At 47.5% G+C, this 18,314-nt stretch overlaps 1 protein-coding gene across 16 annotated transcripts in view; it reads right to left on the bottom strand.

The window, feature by feature from the left end:
• RGS6 (regulator of G protein signaling 6) overlaps positions 1 to 18,314 on the bottom strand; it is a 606,431-nt gene that overhangs the window by 39,208 nt on the left and 548,909 nt on the right. For all 16 annotated transcript variants that reach the window (XM_045060157.1, XM_019833233.2, XM_045060161.1 and 13 more), the window contains one exon: positions 14,335 to 14,521. In XM_045060157.1, coding sequence (XP_044916092.1) covers positions 14,335 to 14,521 — 187 coding nt within the window. The remainder of the gene's footprint in view (positions 1 to 14,334; positions 14,522 to 18,314) is intronic.

Genomic DNA, 18,314 nt, shown 5'->3' with positions numbered 1-18,314 from the left:
CCTCTCTGTCCTACACACGTGATGGAGCTGTACAGAACTAAACACACACACACACACACACACACACACGCAGATGCACATGAGTACAAGTAAAATTCGGAAATCTGATACTCAGTGGATGTAGCGATGTCAATATCATGGTTATGAAATCATACTATAGTTTTGCAGATGTTACCATTACGGGAAACTGGATAAATGGTACATCTCTGTATTACATCTTATGACTGCATGTGAATCTAGCAGTATCTCAAAATAAAATGCTTAATTAAAAGGGCCCCTCGGTGGCTCAGTCGGTTAAGCGTCCGACTTCGGCTCAGGTCAGGATCTCACAGTTCGTGGGTTGGAGCCCCACATCGGGTTCTGGGCTGACAGCTTAGGGCCTGGAGCCTGCTTCAGATTCTGTGTCTCCCTCCCTCTCTGTCCCTCTCCCACTCACACTCTATCTATCTCTCAAAAATAAATAAACATTAAGAAAATGAAGAAAAGGCTTAATTAAAAAAAAAACATAGGCAATGATGCAATTAGGTCAGTTGTACGTGTTAGGGTCACCATCCCATCCTGAAAGGGTGCCCTTGGCAACCATTTGTGGAACACGTGAGCAAGTGCAGCAGGCCTAAGGCTTCTATCCAGGAGGGGCAGATGCTGTGGCGTACTATTCTCCTGGGCTCCTGGAGGCATTTGCATTCTGGTCTTGGTGATGAATTTCACCCTTGACTTCCAGCTAATCCCTATAGTTTGTGGGCCCTTCCTAACAGATCTGTCCTCAACAAGGGCAGGAAAAACCTGGTTCCTTAAAAGAGGGAGTTTGTTGATTGAAAAAGCGTTACTTATCAGTTGTGATGGAGAGTACCTCAGCAGGAGAGCCTGGCTGTCGCAAGAGAGGACCTATTAAGAGGGACAGTGGGCTTTAACTAGGGATGGTGGGATTGCCGGCAGAGGCTGGCTTGGCAGAGGACGCATCTTCCCTTATGTTCACTCACTGTTCATCCCGTGAAGATGGACAAGGACCCCAGCACTTGAGGGAATGGAAAGCTGGTCAGTGAGGAGACAGTGCTCAGTTGAGAGGCTGGATTGGTCATTAAGGACCTCTTCCTTGGGAACTTGCCCTCCAGGGGAGGGTAGAGGAAGAGAGGTCTCCCCTTAGCTGAGGTGGGGGGAGCACATTGTAGAGATACCTGGCTAGGCTTCTATTGCACCCCAGAGGAACCTTTGACAACGGCAAGGGTTTGCTGGGAGCCTCTCCCTTCCCACTTCAAAAGAAAGTGAAAGTAGAAAGCAACAAATTCCTTGGCCACATCCTTTTCCTTTTCCATCTCATCTTCAGTTCAGGCACCTGCTTCATTCCTCCTGGAATGCCCCCACGTTTACAACAGCAGGGTGCAACCCAGCTGATGGGACGGCCCCCTGCAAGGAGCCAAGCAAAACTCAACATTGGCTTGGATTTGAACCGACTTTGATAACCCAGACGTGTTGCGTTTAATACACTTAGTGAGAACATGCTTCATTGCCTGCAAATTTCAGACAAAAATCCGGCCCGCTCTAGTTTAAATTCCTTGAGGGTGGGAACAATATGTGTTTATCTCTTATTATATGGGTTCCGTGTTAGTGGAATCTACATTGTTTCCAGGGTCACTGAAGTGCTTGTCTGAGTTTAACACCCAGCAAGTTTGCAGGCTCCATATGTATTGTGGTTTATGGTCACATCAGTTTGTGCCCTCTGCATGGAAGGGGAGCAGGGCTCACACTCAGTTCAAAGGAATCCCATGTGTGAACATCTTGGGTCATCTCTAATGGCCTCAGAGCTAAGGCCAAAGCACTGCTTTGGTCTTTGTTTTCATACGTAGTCTCTTTAAGTTGTTCTAACGTTTAAATCTTAGGTACAAATGTGAATCCAGAGTAAAAATGACTCACTGTCTCCTTCTCGTCTCAGGCATCGCTTCTGTCCGGCTGACAGAGCCAGGTGGCTCTGTCATCAGGAGAGACCTGTCACTCATGCCTGGGCCCTCTCCAAACCCCTCTCCAAGGTAACAGGTCCCTGCTTCTTATTCTGACTTCTCAGAGGAATATAAATCCCAGGTATATCTCACAAAACAGTCCCCACCCTCCACCCTCCTCCACTGCCCCAAGAGAGGTAAGGAAATCTCTCCTAGCCTGGCCCTTCTGGCTTTGGCAACACAGTTCTCCCCCGATCCAGCTAATTCCACCAACCTCACTGTGGGATGGAAAAGCCTGGTCCGTTAAAAGAAGGAACCTGTCAATTAAAAAAAGAGCAGGATAAAGCGGATTCCCCAACATTTAGTCACAGAAATATTCAGCAAGTGTTTAACGAGAACCTATTAGGTGTAGGCACTCTGTCAGGCACTGAGGTTACAGCCTGATGAGGCCCCTGCTGTCGTGAAGCTTTGATTCTATTAGGTAAGATTGATGCGCGAAGGGGATAGACTACTCCCCCCAAAGCAGTCTCAGGTCCAGCCACTAGTGAATTTTGCTTGGCTTCTTGCGGTGGGGCCCACTCCCATAAGTCACCTTTGTAGATCTGGGGGTGTATTTGAGCTACAAGCTACAAAGAAGAAGCATACGCACAGGGTGCTGTGAATGTTGCGTATGGGATGGGTGGCCTACCCTGCCAGAGAGAGGGAAGCATCATCTAAACAACCACAGTTCCTCATCAAGGTAGGAAGATGCGAGTGGACAGAGAGAGAAAAGTATCTCCCAGTTCCGTGGGGATGGAGGGTTGGTGAGTCTGGTCTTTCCGCCGCATAGATGGTCAACCAGAGCAAGAAGGGGCAAGCAGGATGGAGTGGCCCACCGGGATGGTCTACTCTTCCAGGGGCTCCATGTGGGTCAGAGGAGCAGTGTGGACACTGCTCTCATCTTCTCCATGTCACATGCCAACTGCAGAGCCAGAGCCAAGGTGGGGATGGTATGGGGAGAGGTCGAGAGTGAGGACATGACCTGTTGGGGGTGGGTTCAATAAGGCGGTCTTAATCTGTCAACGCCATCGCTAGCCCTTGGCCATCAGTAGGACAGTCTCAAATTACCCTGTGAGGGAACAACCACCAAAGTAACAACGGCAGATGCAAGGCACAGGTCTGAGGGAGACCATCTGATGATGTGTGCAGATCTCCCGTGTCCCCGGCAGGGCCCCTGGAGGCTTCAGGCCTGGGCCTCTATTTCCCGCAGTCCAGAGATCCATGACTCTCCCCCACACTCCTCTGCTCCCCCAAGCCAAGAAATGGTGCCTTTGATGTGCCCAGTTTGTGGAGCTCTGTTCCTTCCTCCTTGCCAGCTTTGTTGAAGAAGCACAAAGACAGTAAACAGGGGGTGGGTGAACGGAGAGCTGAGGTTTTTCTGGGAACGAGAATTAAGATAGGACTCAGGGTCTTTGGCCAGTTCCCAAATGCAATGAGTTTATCACTGCCAGGGACAGCAAGTGTACAAAGCTCTTGGCAGTGACCTCTCCTGATTTATGGGAGGTTCTGGTTTGTTTCCCCTGCTTTGCAGACAACCAGTCTTAAGGGAAACGTATATCTAGAATCTGCAAAGAGCAAGGGAGCTACTGGAAGAACCAGGGAGCCCCCACTGACAGAATTCCTCAGGGGCTAGAGAAAAATAAGTTTGATCTTCCCATTTCTTCTTTGCCTTTTCTTGTCTTTTCTTCCCTTCCCATCCTCCCTCCTTCCCATCTTTTCTCTCTCCTTTCTTCCCTTCCCTCCTTCGTCATTGCTTTCCTCTCTTCCTTAGTTTTCCTCCTCCTCCCCCTCCTCCTCCTTCTTCCTTCCCCTTCCTTTCCTCAAAAAGAGATAGCTGAGTGGACCATGAACAAGCAGAACAACCAGGGTCCACATCTGCCTTCCCGCACAAGGGAAGGGTATCACCGACTCCAGGGAGGGTGAGGGTGGTTCTCCATAGGCTGAGCCACCGATGCTCTAGGGCCCTAAATCATACTGGACATCTTACCCACAGTTCTCTGTGGGGTTTGGGCATCACACCCCCAGAGCGGTTGACGGTTATAGTACCGGGATGTCACCTTGATGGGACACTCCACCCTCATTTCCCTTTCTGGGCCCAGCCCCAGGACGGAGAGCTCTGCTCATCTGGGATGCTAAGGCAGAAGCAAGACAACTGGGATCAGTAGGGTGCAAGACACGTGGGAGCTGGGAGGAGCGAGCGGTGCAAGCTGTCTCAAAACCACACCGGCTTCAAAGAATGTTTTGCTGTGATCGTCCTCATTTGGAAATCTCCTTTAATTTTAGGCAAAGCACAGTGACCCTCACGAGCACTGGGGAAGGTAATCGGACAAATGCCGGGAGCCTTGGGTTCCAGGCCTGCTGGAGCAGCTGAATTACTTGAGAGCACCCTCATATCCTCGTTGCTGTGGGGTCCTAAACCAGCTACAGCCTCATTTCCCAGCCTTCGAACATCCTCCTGGAGTGGGAAACCACTCAGCTGGAGCATTGCACAGATGCCAAGAGCCCTTCTTGTGATTTTCAAGTGCCCTATTTTTCTTTTTGCAGATAGATGTGCCTCATCTCTGCCCTTCACACCCAGGCTTCCCGGAACAACATCTAGACTTTGGGAACTGCTGGGTCCGTTGCAATCTGTTAGAGGAAATGAGCCCGCGAGGCAGGATGTGATGTTGTTGTTCAGTGGTGGAAGCCAAAGACTAAGATTCAGGTCCTGACTCTGCCCCTCTCCGGCCCCGCCGATCACACGATTAAATGCCCAAATAGCAGTGAGAGCACCACAAAAACTGTGCACATGTAAAGTAATAATAATAATTGGCCTTCGTGTTGTGACTGCCCTTGCTAGGGATGACACGGGGGTGAGACCAAAGACTGCAAAATCCCTGGGGTGGGAGGAAAGGTGAGGCAGAGCCCAGTTACATCATTTTATTTAGTTGCTATTGTTTGGTTTGAATCAGTGCTGAGACTGAAATAGCCCTACGTTATAGATAAGGAGACCGCAACTCTAAAAGGTTAAGTGACTGGCCCAAGTACAGAGCTAGGATTTGAACCCAGAACTGTGTGACCCCCCCAAGCTCATGCTCTTCCCTGGCACCATGTTGCTTTTCATTATCCTTCAGCTGGGGTTTCCAGGGCGTCAGTGCTGCGTGGCTGGGACAAAAGAAGCCCTCAGTGTGTGGCCAGCAGAAATGTTAGGGGTCTCCTCTCGAGGCCTGAGCTGAGCCATCCTAGTAGTAGGTGAACCACCCTTTGGGAACCATTTACTACCTCCATCATCAGTGATGGTAACAGCTGGGTCACCCAGGTCAACTGGCTCGGGTTTCTTACCTCACAGGCTGTGTACCACTTGCCTTCTATACCAGAAGGAAGGGCCTGTTCTGACAAAGCTCTGGGGGCTGACTGAGCCCTTGGGCAGCCATGAGCAGCAAATGTGTAGCAAAGCAAGTCATTGAGCAGATCCCTTTTGAGACACTCTTGAATATCCTAAACCAAAAGCCTTCAGATCCTAGGCATGGTTAGAGGAGGCCTAGGGAAAATTAGCACTCGTTTAAACACTGGTCCTGCAGGGGGACAGAAGATAGGGTTGCACAGTGGTAAAGTCTTGATGTGGGTCCTAAATCAGTATCTGCTAAACAGTTATAGGAGAGACAACAGAAAGAATGACATGGCAACATGGATACCCACTTGCATGAAAGGTGGTAGCTTGTCCTCACGGAGGCAGCTTTGGATGACCATCCTAGGGTCATATGGATCTTAAATGAGAAGCCCTCATTTGGGTTTCTTTGTCCTTCTAAGCAGAACAAGAGGATGCTTGTTTCTATGCAATGCAGCAGTCAAATCATAAGAGAATGTAAGAGTACATTCTCATTGGTCTTTACCCTGCAAATCATCTGTATCAGCATGTTCAATTTGACCAAAATGTGCAGTAATTTGATAACGGTTCAATTCCTATTCTTTACATAAGAGTAGCTTTGAAGCCATCTTTGTGTATTGCCTTTCACGTACCCAAATACCACGGGTATCAACTTAGACAAGTGTTTTCCTTTTCCTCTTCAAAGTCACGGGGTTTGGTGCAAGAAATCTATGAAGCATCGACAACGAAATTTTGGCATTTAGTTCTCTGGTGTCTTCTCTCCAGGAACTACTAGTCTGTGTGGTAATAAGCAGGACCAGATCACAAACAACGGATTTGTTCTTTTGGAAGATGTATCCCTCCCTCTGCTGTTCATCTTCCTAAAATAAAACCACCCACAGAATAAAATGAGTAACTCCTGGAGCCAGCAGTGCTGTGGCATTCTTTATTAAAATAGGTCTGGCATGGGAAGTCTACCAGGAAATGCCCTCCAATTGAGGATTAATATCAGGAAACTTGGCGCAGTCTTGTGATACAGGCACACAAAGCCACCCACCTCCACCACTAGAGCAAAGATGAACAGCCTTCACCAGGCTACAAAGGCTCCTATTTCTGAGTAATCTGGGACAAACGTAAATGTGTATTCCACTGGGCTCTGGCTTTTTTTTTTTTTTTAATATATGAAATTTATTGTCAAATTGGTTTCCATACAACACCCAGTGCTCATCCCAAAAGATGCCCTCTTCAATGCCCATCACCTCCCCTCCCCTCCCTCCCACCCCCCATCAACCCTCAGTTTGTTCTCAGTTTTTAAGAGTTGGGCTCTGGCTTTTAAAAAAAGAAAATGTTAGAAGCCTGGCATGCCTTAATCAAGTTCCTTTTAAACATCTTCGTTGAGATAATAATAGAAACTTTTGACTAGAGGCTTCTTGTCTGCTTAAGGGAGGTATAGACTTGCTGGTATGTTTCTCATCTCTTTCATTACTGGTCCTCATTTTGGTCTTGAGGTTGCTCTTTGATCATTCCATGCATGGATGATGGCCAGGTAGAGTTTCAGTAAGTTAGACTGAGGCTTACTTAGGGGAAGGGGCCCTCCTATGGATCTGTACATTCCCAGAGCCTAGAACACCTGACTCTTATTGGATATTCCAAGTTTTGCCGAATTGGCATATTGTAGAAATTTAATTTAACCCGTATTTATTGATCACCTACTATATGTGTCCCCCGAGGTTGTTTGGCAAGATTTTTCAAAGTGGAAAGCCACGGGACAAATTGTCCTTCCTTTGTCTTCACAGGTGCAGCTGAGAGTATTCTAATTTTGGACTGAGTTGTCAAGGAAATTTTTAAAAAACTGAACTGCATGCAGAGTATCACTTTAGTGCCATGGGGACCTATGAAAGGTAAGAAGACCAAATTCCCACTCCCGTCAAAAAACTTGCAAATCCAGAGGTGCTGGAAGACCCAGAGGGGCCTCAGTGGGGCACTTCAGCAGCTGCTGTAGGTCAGGAAAGCAGCAGGGCTTGGACAGCTCTGAAGCCAACACAGAAACCTGAAGGAACTGGAGCCAAAGGATGGTTGGGTCTGCCCAGTTCAACAACCATCAGTCCATTTGATGGACAGATTTCCAATCCAATCCAATCCAACCCAATCCAACCCAACCCAACCCAATCCATCCCAATCCAATCCAATCCAATCCAATCCAACCCAACCCAATCCAACCCAACCCAACCCAACCCAATCCAACCCAAACCAATCCAATCCAATCCAATCCAATCCAATCCAATCCAACCCAATCCAACCCAACCCAACCCAATCCAACCCAACCCAATCCAACCCAAACCAATCCAATCCAATCCAATCCAATCCAATCCAGTCCCAATGAAGTGTTTTCTTAGGTCTGTTTTGTTTTGCTTGTAAAGAATGGTGTGCTTATAGACAAGCTCTGCCTAATGGCAAAGAGTCATTGGGGCCTCCTGCTTCCTTTGCAGTTTCCCTCGCTATAGAACTTCATAGCTCACAGGTCAAGGCCTCCCAACTGCAATGGGAGAATGTTCAAGAAATGGATGGATGGGGAGGCGGACACATGATTGAAGAGACCCAGTGACACAGTCCTGGGAATATCTGAGACTTTTTAAATTGAAGCCAGGCAGCCACTGTGCCAGCCAATTGATGTCCAACTCCCTCCTGCAGCCTGTGGGGAGGCTCTGGAAAGAGGTGAACTCCCAAAGAGGAAGTCTTAGGTTCTCAATACTTCTTGCGGTTTCATTTTCTCCTCCCAAAACCACCAGCAAATCTTTAGACTACATGCCCCAAGATTCAGACCTCTCTTGCTCCAGCTCTCCCTGCCCACCATCCTCTGATACCCTTTTTCTCTCAAAGCCTTCAAAGCTTTCCTACTACCTTCAGGGTGAGAATTTTTGAATTCTTCCTGGTGACACGTGAGCCCCCAGCATTTGGCTCCCACGTACTTTTTCTGCATTTTTCTCCTAAGAATTCCTTAGAAAAGTGGACATCTTGGGAGAAGTTTTCTTGATCCAAGAAAGCTTGGAATGATAAGACCTTGGGAATACTAGAGCCATTAACTTTTGTGAGTTCATGCACATAAATACATAGCACTTTTTACTTAAAAATTTTTCAGGGCCATTAGCTCACCTGGTTTCCCCCAAATCCTTAGAGGGCTATGCAGAAGACATCATCCCCATTTTATAGGTAAGAAAACTAAGGCACGCCAGGTCAAGATCCTTGCCTGAGACCACATAGCAAGCGAGTGACAGTGCAGGTCCTCTGATGCCCATGGTTGAGGACAGAGAAGTCAATCCTTAGTGTAAAGAACTGAGTCCTTTAAAAAAAAATCATGGCCCATTTTCTTTTTTTTTCTCCCCTCACAAAGCTAAATCTATGAAATTGGAACAACACAGCAAACAGCTGAGGGCTATGGTCACAGCCCACAGACCTTTATGGAAGATTTGGTCTTGGCCCAAATTTTCAAAAAAGCCAAATGGATCAGCAAAACACAAGTTGCAAATGCGGGACCCATGCTGACGGGGTGTCTTGTGAAATATTTCCACAGGAAGCAAACACAGGCAATTAACTTTGCTATAACAATGCATGTGGTCAGATAAAAAACAAAATCCTCAGGGAGAGCCTGTGCCCACCCCCAGTCCCCATTTCAAAGGAGTCCATGAATCTGGCTGAGACGTTATTCTGACTACTGACCCCTGATAGTAGGGCACATGCTCACATTTCATTGGCGTTCTGACCCCTGTAGGGGACTTATGAGAACCCTTGTGACCAGCTGAGGAAGCCACTCAGAGATCCTGATCCCAACTAGGGAGGATTTCAGAGGGCGTGGGTGTCATCATTCCCACTTTGCAGTTGGACAAAATGAGGAAAGCAAGCTTAAAAGACTTAAATACCTAGACATTTACAATCCTAGACAAAGCATGTGGCAGAAGCAGGATCAGAGCCTGCTTCCCAGCTGGGCCCTTCTTTAGAGACCAGAGTTTCCTGAGCTCTCAGCATGATACCCGAGCCCTGAGCACTAACAATCCAGGGGCTGTGGATCTGAGCCGCAGACACTTGGCCAACAAGTTGGGAGATATGAGTGCCAGTCCTGGGCGGTCATGGGCTGCTAAGGATTTGAACCTCTTTTCCTTACCTAGAAACTACTGCATCAACCCTGTGTAGCTGGGGTGTTGGCCAGGAAGGGTACGCAGTGTGAGCATTTTGGGACTGGCTGACTTTTCCTCCGTCTGCTCTCTGACCTCCAGCCCCCACTGGGAAATATTTGCAGGTTGGTTTGGTGTGCTACAGATCCCATCTGACCTCTCTCCCATAGAAACAGAAGATTAACCATCCCCACCCTTCTATTTTCTACCTTTCTGGGTTTCTTGAAGTGTTTCAATGATTTTCATGATATACTGTGTAGCACAGGGGTCTCAGACTCCAGCGTGTGGCTCACATCTGGCCTGCTATTTCTTTATGTGCTGTGAGCTAAGAATGGTCTTTACATTTTTAAATGGTCGAAAAAAATAAAAAGAATAATATTTCATGAAAAACTATATGAAACTGAACTTTCAGTGTCCATAAATAAGGTTTGTTTGGAACATAGCCAAACCACTCCTTTATGCTGTTTACATTATAATGTTGTGACAGTATAGCTGTTTTTGTGTCGCAGAGTTGAGTAGTAGTGACACAGACCATATGACCCACAAAGCCTAAAATTTATCCTGTCTGGCCCTTTACAGAAGTTTAGTTTTTTGGTTTTTGTTTTAACCAACCCCTGGTTTAGCGTAAAAGGCTATAGTCACCCTATTTGCATAATCACCTAATACAAATTGAGGGGGAAGATACACTAAAATGGGGCTAACATTACATGCAATTTTTTGAAAGTTTTTCACCAAACATGTTAAACCTAACAGTATCAAATACATTAATAGCATTAGGAAAATAAAATTGTAAGTATTTAGCCAATCTTACCGCGGGCCAGATCATTTTACTTGTTGATGTGCTTCATTTTACCTGGTCCCCTTTCCACCCCCATGCGTAGGGACCACTATACCTCTGTTCTACAGATGAGGAAAGGAAGACTCAGGGAGTTTAAGTATTGCCCAAGGTCACGCTGCTAGTTAGAAGCACATTGTATGTTTATGGTGGAAATGCACTTAAGAAACAAACAGGTTGAAACAAGTTTGTTTAGGAAGAGTGTTTTATTTGAATTCCCAGGAGACCAATCCTAACAGTTAATGAGGAACTTAGAGAGGCTTTGAGTAGCCTGGTGTCCAGTCTGCCTCAACAGTGGGGTATAATGTTGGCGGAAGTACCTGAAAGATGGCAGAACACTGTACTAACGAAGGTTGTGTATTCAGAAACTGGTCAAGGCACAACCTGCTGACTTCCTAATATTTCCCATCAAATCTTTCTTAAGTTAGAAACCACATAAATGTCAAAAAGAGAGGACTGGTTGGCTAGACTATGGTGCTTCCACCCAAGGGAATACTACGCAGCAATTAAAGAACCAGCGATCATGTTATTGCTGGTAGTTTTGGCACGGGGCTCTGAGACTGCTCTGTGGTAATGGAGGATACAGTGAATGAGTAATGATGTGAAGGACGAATGCTACCATCCCTGAGAGCCAGGATTCTCAGCATAGAGAAAGGAGGCACAAACATAAAAAGAAGAGGTTAAATAAAATCCCCTGTAATTTTCAATTTGGATAGAAAGAATCAGTATGAACTTATGATGTGTCTTTATCACAAACAACAACCACTAATTTCCTAGCTCTGTCCACTGAAAAGGCCTAGAAATGATGACCAACACAGGAACAACGAGCACCTCCAATTGCCCAGATTATGGTCTCTAAAAACCATTTCCCAATAAGAGAAACTAGGGGTCCTTGGAGAAATGGCGGATTCCAGGCCTGGGGAAAGGCCTGGAACATCTTAGCCTCCTTGCTGTTTGGATGACATCAAAGACTACTAGGACTGTGTTAAAAGGAGCCACTGGCTAGAGGTGGCCCAATGCAAGCGTTAATAAAAATAATAAGCAAAATGGACTAAAACACATCAAATATGTTTAAACCTATGAGTTTACAAAGATACTGAAACCAAAACAAAAACCCTAACTGGTCACCATTAGAAGATGATAGAAACCACACATTATTTTGAAAACTAAAGAAAAAAGAGAAAGAATCACTTATCCTATCTTTCCTATATAAATTGTATTATTAGATAATCTAATAGTAGATGTATTTGATTATTTGTATTTCAGCTGATAAATCCAGAAAATGATAGGATTAGAAAATCACCATTTTGTAACCCCTAATTAACTCATGGGTCTAAGCAAAAAATATCAACAGCTGCTAAAATCACAAAAAGAGAGAAAACTAGAACCTATGTGTCTTCTGACAAGAGAGGACAACATACTTTATGAAGTAGGTTTGCCTACAAGAATCAAATATAAACCCAACTAAATATCTAAATCAAACTACTAATTTATGGGAAATAGAGTAGAAGAACATGTTAAATAGCACCACCGGGCTGAAAAAAAAAATCCAGACTGTGGGAATCTCTACAGGACAAAGAATACAATTTCTTCATGAAATAAAATGTAAGAGGGAAGTGAGGGAGAAATAGGGATATAAAGGAAAGCTGTAAATTAAAAGGCACTTGAAAGACATGCCAATCTATTGCAGTGTGTGGGCCTGATTTGGATTTGGATTTTAAAATAAGGTTAAAAAATGGCATTTATGCAACTGCTACAAATTTGAACACTTGCTTGACATTTAATGATATAAAGAGAGTGTTGCTAATTTTTAAGGTCTCAGATGTAATGTCTCAGATTTACTTTCAAAATAACCCAATGGTGGGGTGCCTGGGTGGCTCAGTCAGTTAAGCGTCCGACTTCAGCTCAGGTCATGATCTCACAGTTCATGGGTTTGAGCCCCATGTCGGGCTCTGTGCTGAGAGCTCAGAGCCTGGAGCCTGCTTCGGATCCTTGTCTCCCTCTCTCTCTCTGCCCCTCCCTGGCTCTCTCTCTCTCTCTCTCTCTCTTTCAAAAATAAATAAACATTAAAAAAATTAAAAATAAAAAAAAGATAAAAATAACCCAATGGTAGCTGAAAAAGTAGGTGTGGATACAAAATAAGATCAGTCCTGTATTGATGATTGCTCAGGCTGGATGAGAATCCATAATGGTTTGTTGTCCTGCTCTTTCCACTTTTCCACATGTTTACATGCTTCCATAATAAAAGATTAAAATAAATCCTTCCTGATGTCATGCTCAGAATGATAATAGTAGATGGGGTGCATCATGGTTCTGACAAGTATCCCTAGTCTTATATTTCATGAATAATGGAGAGTTGAGCTGTGTGTTTCAGATCATTCATGTGAAGAGATTCTCTATCACCTAAGGAACTTCTCCATCACTTAAGGAACTTCTCCATCACCCAAAGAGCTTTCCTATAACCTGAGGAGCTTCTCCATCACCCAGGGAGTTTCTCCATCACCCATGGAACTTCTCCATCACCCATGGAATTTCTCCATCACTCAAGGAGCTTCTCTATCATCCAAGGAGCTCTTCTCTATCATCCAAGGAGCTTCTCCATCACCCAAGGAGCTTCTCCATCACCCAAGGAACTTCTCCATCACCTATGGAGTTTTTCTATCACCTAAGGAGCTTCTCTATCACCCAAGGAACTTCCCTATCACCCAAGGGGCTTCTCCATCACTATCCTTACCAGGATACATCAATATGTGCTTGAGAGCATATACACAGACACATACCAAAAAAAACAAAGATTTATCATGACTTAAATATTTTGCTTTGAAGCTGCAAAGAAGGTGAGGGACTTGAACTTTCATAAAGCAATAACATTGAACCAAATCTGCCTGGGACCAGCATTTAATGGAGCTCATGGCCAGGGGAAGAGAAAGACAGTTACAGTGTTGAGCTTGGGAAGGTGTTTCCATTCTGAAGTCCTGAGCAAATGACCAGGCAAATCTGGACGACAAGGGACACTGGTTGTGTTCCCATGCTATTATTTGCATCAGGACCTCTGAGTTCCCTAAATTAGACAATAATGTCTGTAGGAAAGCAAACTATGCAAATTCTCTATGTGGGGACCCCACAGGTGAGAGAAGTGAAGAGGGCTGAGGAGACAAGAGTGAAACCTTAAGCCCCATCACCAGGTGTAGGATGGATGAGAGGGAATCACAGTGAGGGGCCAGGAAGTAGAAAACTGACCATATGCTTATCTTTAGAAACAGTACCTTCCAGCCTTCAAGGTAAAGCTTGCTATTTAGAGTGGCTTCTGTGGCTTCTGTTTCTTTCGCCAGCCTCCCCAAAACCTGTGCCCAATTGTGGCATCTAGGGACAGGAGTCCTTCCCATGGGCTTCCTTAGACCCGGGAGCTCACCCCTTTGGGGCACTTCCCACATTGGTAACATTCCCCGTTTTCTTGTCTTGCTCCCCGACTAGCCCGTAATTTCCTTGAGGACAGGAGCTTTTGCCCTTCTTTATGCTATCTTATCACATAGCACAGGGCCTGGGATGCAGAGGTGCTCCCTAAATAGTAACTGCAGAGTTGGAAATCACTATGGAAGCAGTGTAGGGTGGTAGTATGAGTGGGGGCTTCACAGTTAGATGTGGGCTTGACTCACAGCCCTGGCAGCTGACTACACCCACTGTGCTGATGCTGTGTTATGGTTTCCAGATCCCCCCACGGACTTACTATAGGACTTACGATTTCGTAAAAACACTTTGAGATTCTCCCGGATAAGGTAACACCTGTAACTAAATGTCTGTCTCTATGTAACGTAACTAATCTAGGAAGACAATCCGAGGAAGAATTTCACTACACACCTACCTGGAATGGTTTCCCCTGATGGCCTTACACACCATAAAACCTGAAATTCTAGCTACCCACAATGCCTTGGACCTATATTAAAGGGTGGGGTGGCGGGGTGGACAAATGAACATCTTTTGAGTGGAAAGCATGCACGCAGATACACAAACCTGGGCATCTTCGAATGTGTATCTCCCTCCGTCTTTGACATTCTGACTGGTTATCTCATAGCTGTGAGAGTCCAGGTTGATCGCACTTGGTGCCCCTGGAGCCAGAAACTCTTGCCAGATTTCTTCCACCCTCTTGGCCACATCCTGCAGGGGCTGTTTCTTGAGATCTTGGACAGCCAACCAGAACCTGATGTGGAAGCATAAAGAAGGTCAGTTCCGGGGGGCTCAGCATCTGGACTTTGCTGGATGTGGTCCCAGAACTGACATCCCACGAAACTCATTCTGCTGTATCGCCCAGCCTTCCCTGCTGCCACTACCTAGGTAACAAAGACAATGGGGACTGCTGAAAATTCAAAGGGTGCTCCGTTATTGCGGAGAACAGAAAAGAAGTGCACATTAGAAAATCATTGTGCTGGGGCGCCTGGGTGGCGCAGTCGGTTAAGCGTCCGACTTCAGCCAGGTCACGATCTTGCAGTCCGTGAGTTCGAGCCCCACGTCAGGCTCTGGGCTGAGGGGTCAGAGCCTGGAGCCTGTTTCCGATTCTGTGTCTCCCTCTCTCTCTGCCCCTCCCCCGTTCATGCTCTGTCTCTCTCTGTCCCAAAAATAAATAAACGTTAAAAAAAATTAAAAAAAAAAAAAAAAAAAAAAAAAAAAAAAAAAAAAAGAAAATCATTGTGCTTCTGGTTACCAAAAAGAGGTTTCTTTCCCTTTACATCAAGGTTTCTCGGCCTCAGCACTATTTCCATTTTGGGCCCAATAATTCTTTGTTGTGGGGCTGCCCTGTGCATTGTAGGATGCTGAACAGCAACCTTGGCTTCTACCCCCCAGATGCCAGTGGTAACCCCTCCCCACGTTGTGACAGCCAAAAATGTTTCCACATATTACCAAACATCCCCTGGGAGGTTAAATCACCCCTGGTTGAGAGCCAGCACTCTACATAGGTGCCCTGACACAGACAAGGTGACTTCCCTTATGATATCTGCTTGGGATCAGTTAGCAGCATCAAAAGAAAGGAAATCCCAAGAGGCAGATAGAATCTTAGGATCATAAAGAAGACCTGAGCTGGAAGGCTCCCGCTATTCATGTTAAAGATGGAAAAAGAGCCAGTTTGCGAGGTCAGTGTCCAGCATGGTGCTTAGCATATAGTAGGTGCTCAGTAAATGGCTGTTGGATTGAAGGTGGGCTCATCAGAAACATAGCTGAAGAGGCACACGCGGGGAACCTCTATGGCAAAAGAGTCTCCAGGGAGCACTGGAAAGAAAAACCTCTCGCTCGCTTCCATACGTGCCTTTCATGAATTTCTCAGCATCAGCATGGCAGCGGCTATTGGAAATGCTGGGTGTGAGCTCTTTTCTGCTGAGAGCCGCAGCAAACAGGACCAAGCTCGGACAACAGCTCCCGGTTGTGAGGATGGTTCCCAAGGCAGCCCTGGGGAGGGCTTGCAGCAGTACCCAGATCTGGGTAGCACACTTTGTGCCTTGTGAACAGGATGGGCCAGTTTCCCCATCAGTGAGACTTGAGGACAGGCCCCGGGCTATGTGGTTCCCACAGCCACAGGAATCACATGTACTCAAGTCAGTGAAAGGGCAGGGACAGGAGAAGCTGAACCACAGCATGGTGGAAAGTGTATTCAATCTGTCATGGAATTGCACCCAAAGTAAGACGTACTTGTTTTTTCCTTTTTGTTTTGTTTCGTTTTGTTTTTTTTTAAAGGTTAAGCGTGTTTTTCTAGTTCTCTTCATAGAATTGTCTTTGGAGCCAAGTGCATGGCCCAAAGGCACCACTTAGTGGCCAACTGTGGTAATACAGCCCCATTTCCCCAAGGACAGGTGTGTGCGAGGGGCAGGGTGGAGTCCAACTCTTCCCCTGCTTTGCCATTTGGGATTCTAATAATCTCTTCAAAGAAGACCCTCATGGTTTCCTCGTTGGTCCTGAAGAGCGAGAGGCAGGGAAGGAGGCTTAGTGACCTCAGTCGACTAGAAGATCAGAAGACACAGTTCTGTCCTCATCTTGACTATGCCGCTGTCTTGGAATTGTGCCTTTCCAGGCATCTCTTTCCTCATCTGTACAATGGGTATGGAGTGGGCGGCGAGATATGTGATGTGGGTCTGAAGAACTTCCCAACCAGGTGCAACTGAAATGCTTTCAGGTCCCGGGGGGGTGGGAGCCGCGGAGGGGTCAGGGCGGTGGCCACAGGTTCAGTGCTGGGCTTTCTCCTCGGGGGGCCGGGCAGAAGTTGCCAGGGGCTCTTGCTGCTGCCATCCGTCATCGCCTGGCCCTCCGCACCGGCCACCTTTCTTTCTGCCACAGTTCTGCAGCTCACGTCCTCTGGCTACTGGGGAGGGAACAGTGAGCGTTCTCTGAGCTGAGTGCGAAGGGGCGGAGGGGGAGTTTTAATGGGACCGCAAACCTGCTTGGTTGCTCAGGGGGCCCCGGAGACCCCACTGGGGAGCGGGGCTCTTCTACGTCCCAGCCCTGCGGCTCAGGTTCCTTAGGTGTCTCCAGCCCACCCTCCAGGACTGCCATGGAATGAAAAGAGGTGGCCGGAACACTTACAGATGAAAATGGTCATCTGGTGATGACAGTGCTCATAGGTTTTCTTCGTCTGCAGGGCAGTGTTTGATGGGCGGGTGAGATTGAGGAAACCCAGCTCTGAAGAAGGAAGCTGGTGTGGGTTTTTCAAAGGACTCGAAGGAGTGCTAGCGGGTGAATCTTTTGCAGCCATTTGCTGGGGCTGAGACCTGGCTCCCTCAGGGAGTCGCCTCTGGGCTGATCCCCACCCCCACCCCCACCCCCAACCCCTGCTGCTGGAGACAGCTTCTCTGGGCCAGCATCATTCCCAGCCCTCCCAGACTCTGCAGTCTCTCACACACATGGATGGTACCCAGGCAATTTGCTGCTCCCTCAATCAATGTCACGTGGGGCGTCACCTTCTGTCACCTTCTGTCCCTTGTTCCAATCTGCTCTGAGGAGGAGCTCTGAAGCTCCGGGAAGGCCCTGAGGACCCAGCAGCTTCTGAGCTCTGCAGGCTCGTGTGGTTCCTGAGGCCTCAGGGTCCCTCTGGCAGGATGATTTGGGAGCCACATTATTGCACATCCCTCAGCTGGGTCTAGAGAAGGTCTAAAGTGGACGTAAATGGAGATTCCAGAGTCAAATGTAACCAACTTTTACACAAACAGTTAAAAGGTTCCCTTTGTCATAAACCGAGATTTTTTTTTTTTTTTTTTTAAAGTAGGAGGCGAAGAGACAACAGGCTAGAAGGTGAGGAGGAGGAGATGACATTCCCTTAGCCAGCAGTGTTCCCTGCTGCACCCACAGGGACCCTCTCAGCCTTCTGTCTGCTTTGGAGGTGACCCGCCTTACCCTTCTCAGGTGACGGCCAAAGTGCTGTCACAACAGCATCCCGACATCCATACGTGTTTACCATCCCCGGCTCCGAGGAACCTCTGTGTCGATTTGAAATTCAGAGCAGGCTCGGGTTTGCGTTTGCCATCTGCGAGCCCACAGGCCCCGGGGCCCCGGCTGCCCGGCCACACGCCCCTCGCCGGGGCCACGGAGCTCCCCGCCACATGCCTACTGCGGATGCCAGGCCCACGGAGGCCCGTGCAGCTTCCGCCTCATCAAAAGCCCGCAGGTAGCGCCCCTCCTGGAGGACACCAGCCGGGAGGAAGATGCCAACATCTTGCATTAAGCCTCTACGGCTTGCAGCAGAAGGGCTGTCCTGACAGGCAGGCCGCAAGGACTTGCTGGTATTAGGGAGACCATCTGTCCTGCTCCGCTGGAGTCGTCAGAGCGTGGGGAGGCAGCCCGTGTGTCGGCATGTGATCCGTGTCGATGGCTCAGGAATGCGGGCAGACACCAGCCTTTGTGGGGAGGCAGCCTGGGCTCGGCCGCCACAGGGCCTGGCAGCCATGGGTGGGACTTGGGGGGCAGTCCCGGGCTGCCCCAGGTGGCCTCCTCTGTCGCCAGGACCATGGTGC

The sequence above is a fragment of the Felis catus genome, chromosome B3, assembly GCF_018350175.1.
Source record: "Felis catus isolate Fca126 chromosome B3, F.catus_Fca126_mat1.0, whole genome shotgun sequence".
NCBI classification, from domain to species: Eukaryota; Metazoa; Chordata; class Mammalia; order Carnivora; family Felidae; genus Felis; species Felis catus.
Note: the sequence above shows the minus strand (reverse complement) of the source record. Positions and strands in the feature narration are given on the sequence as shown.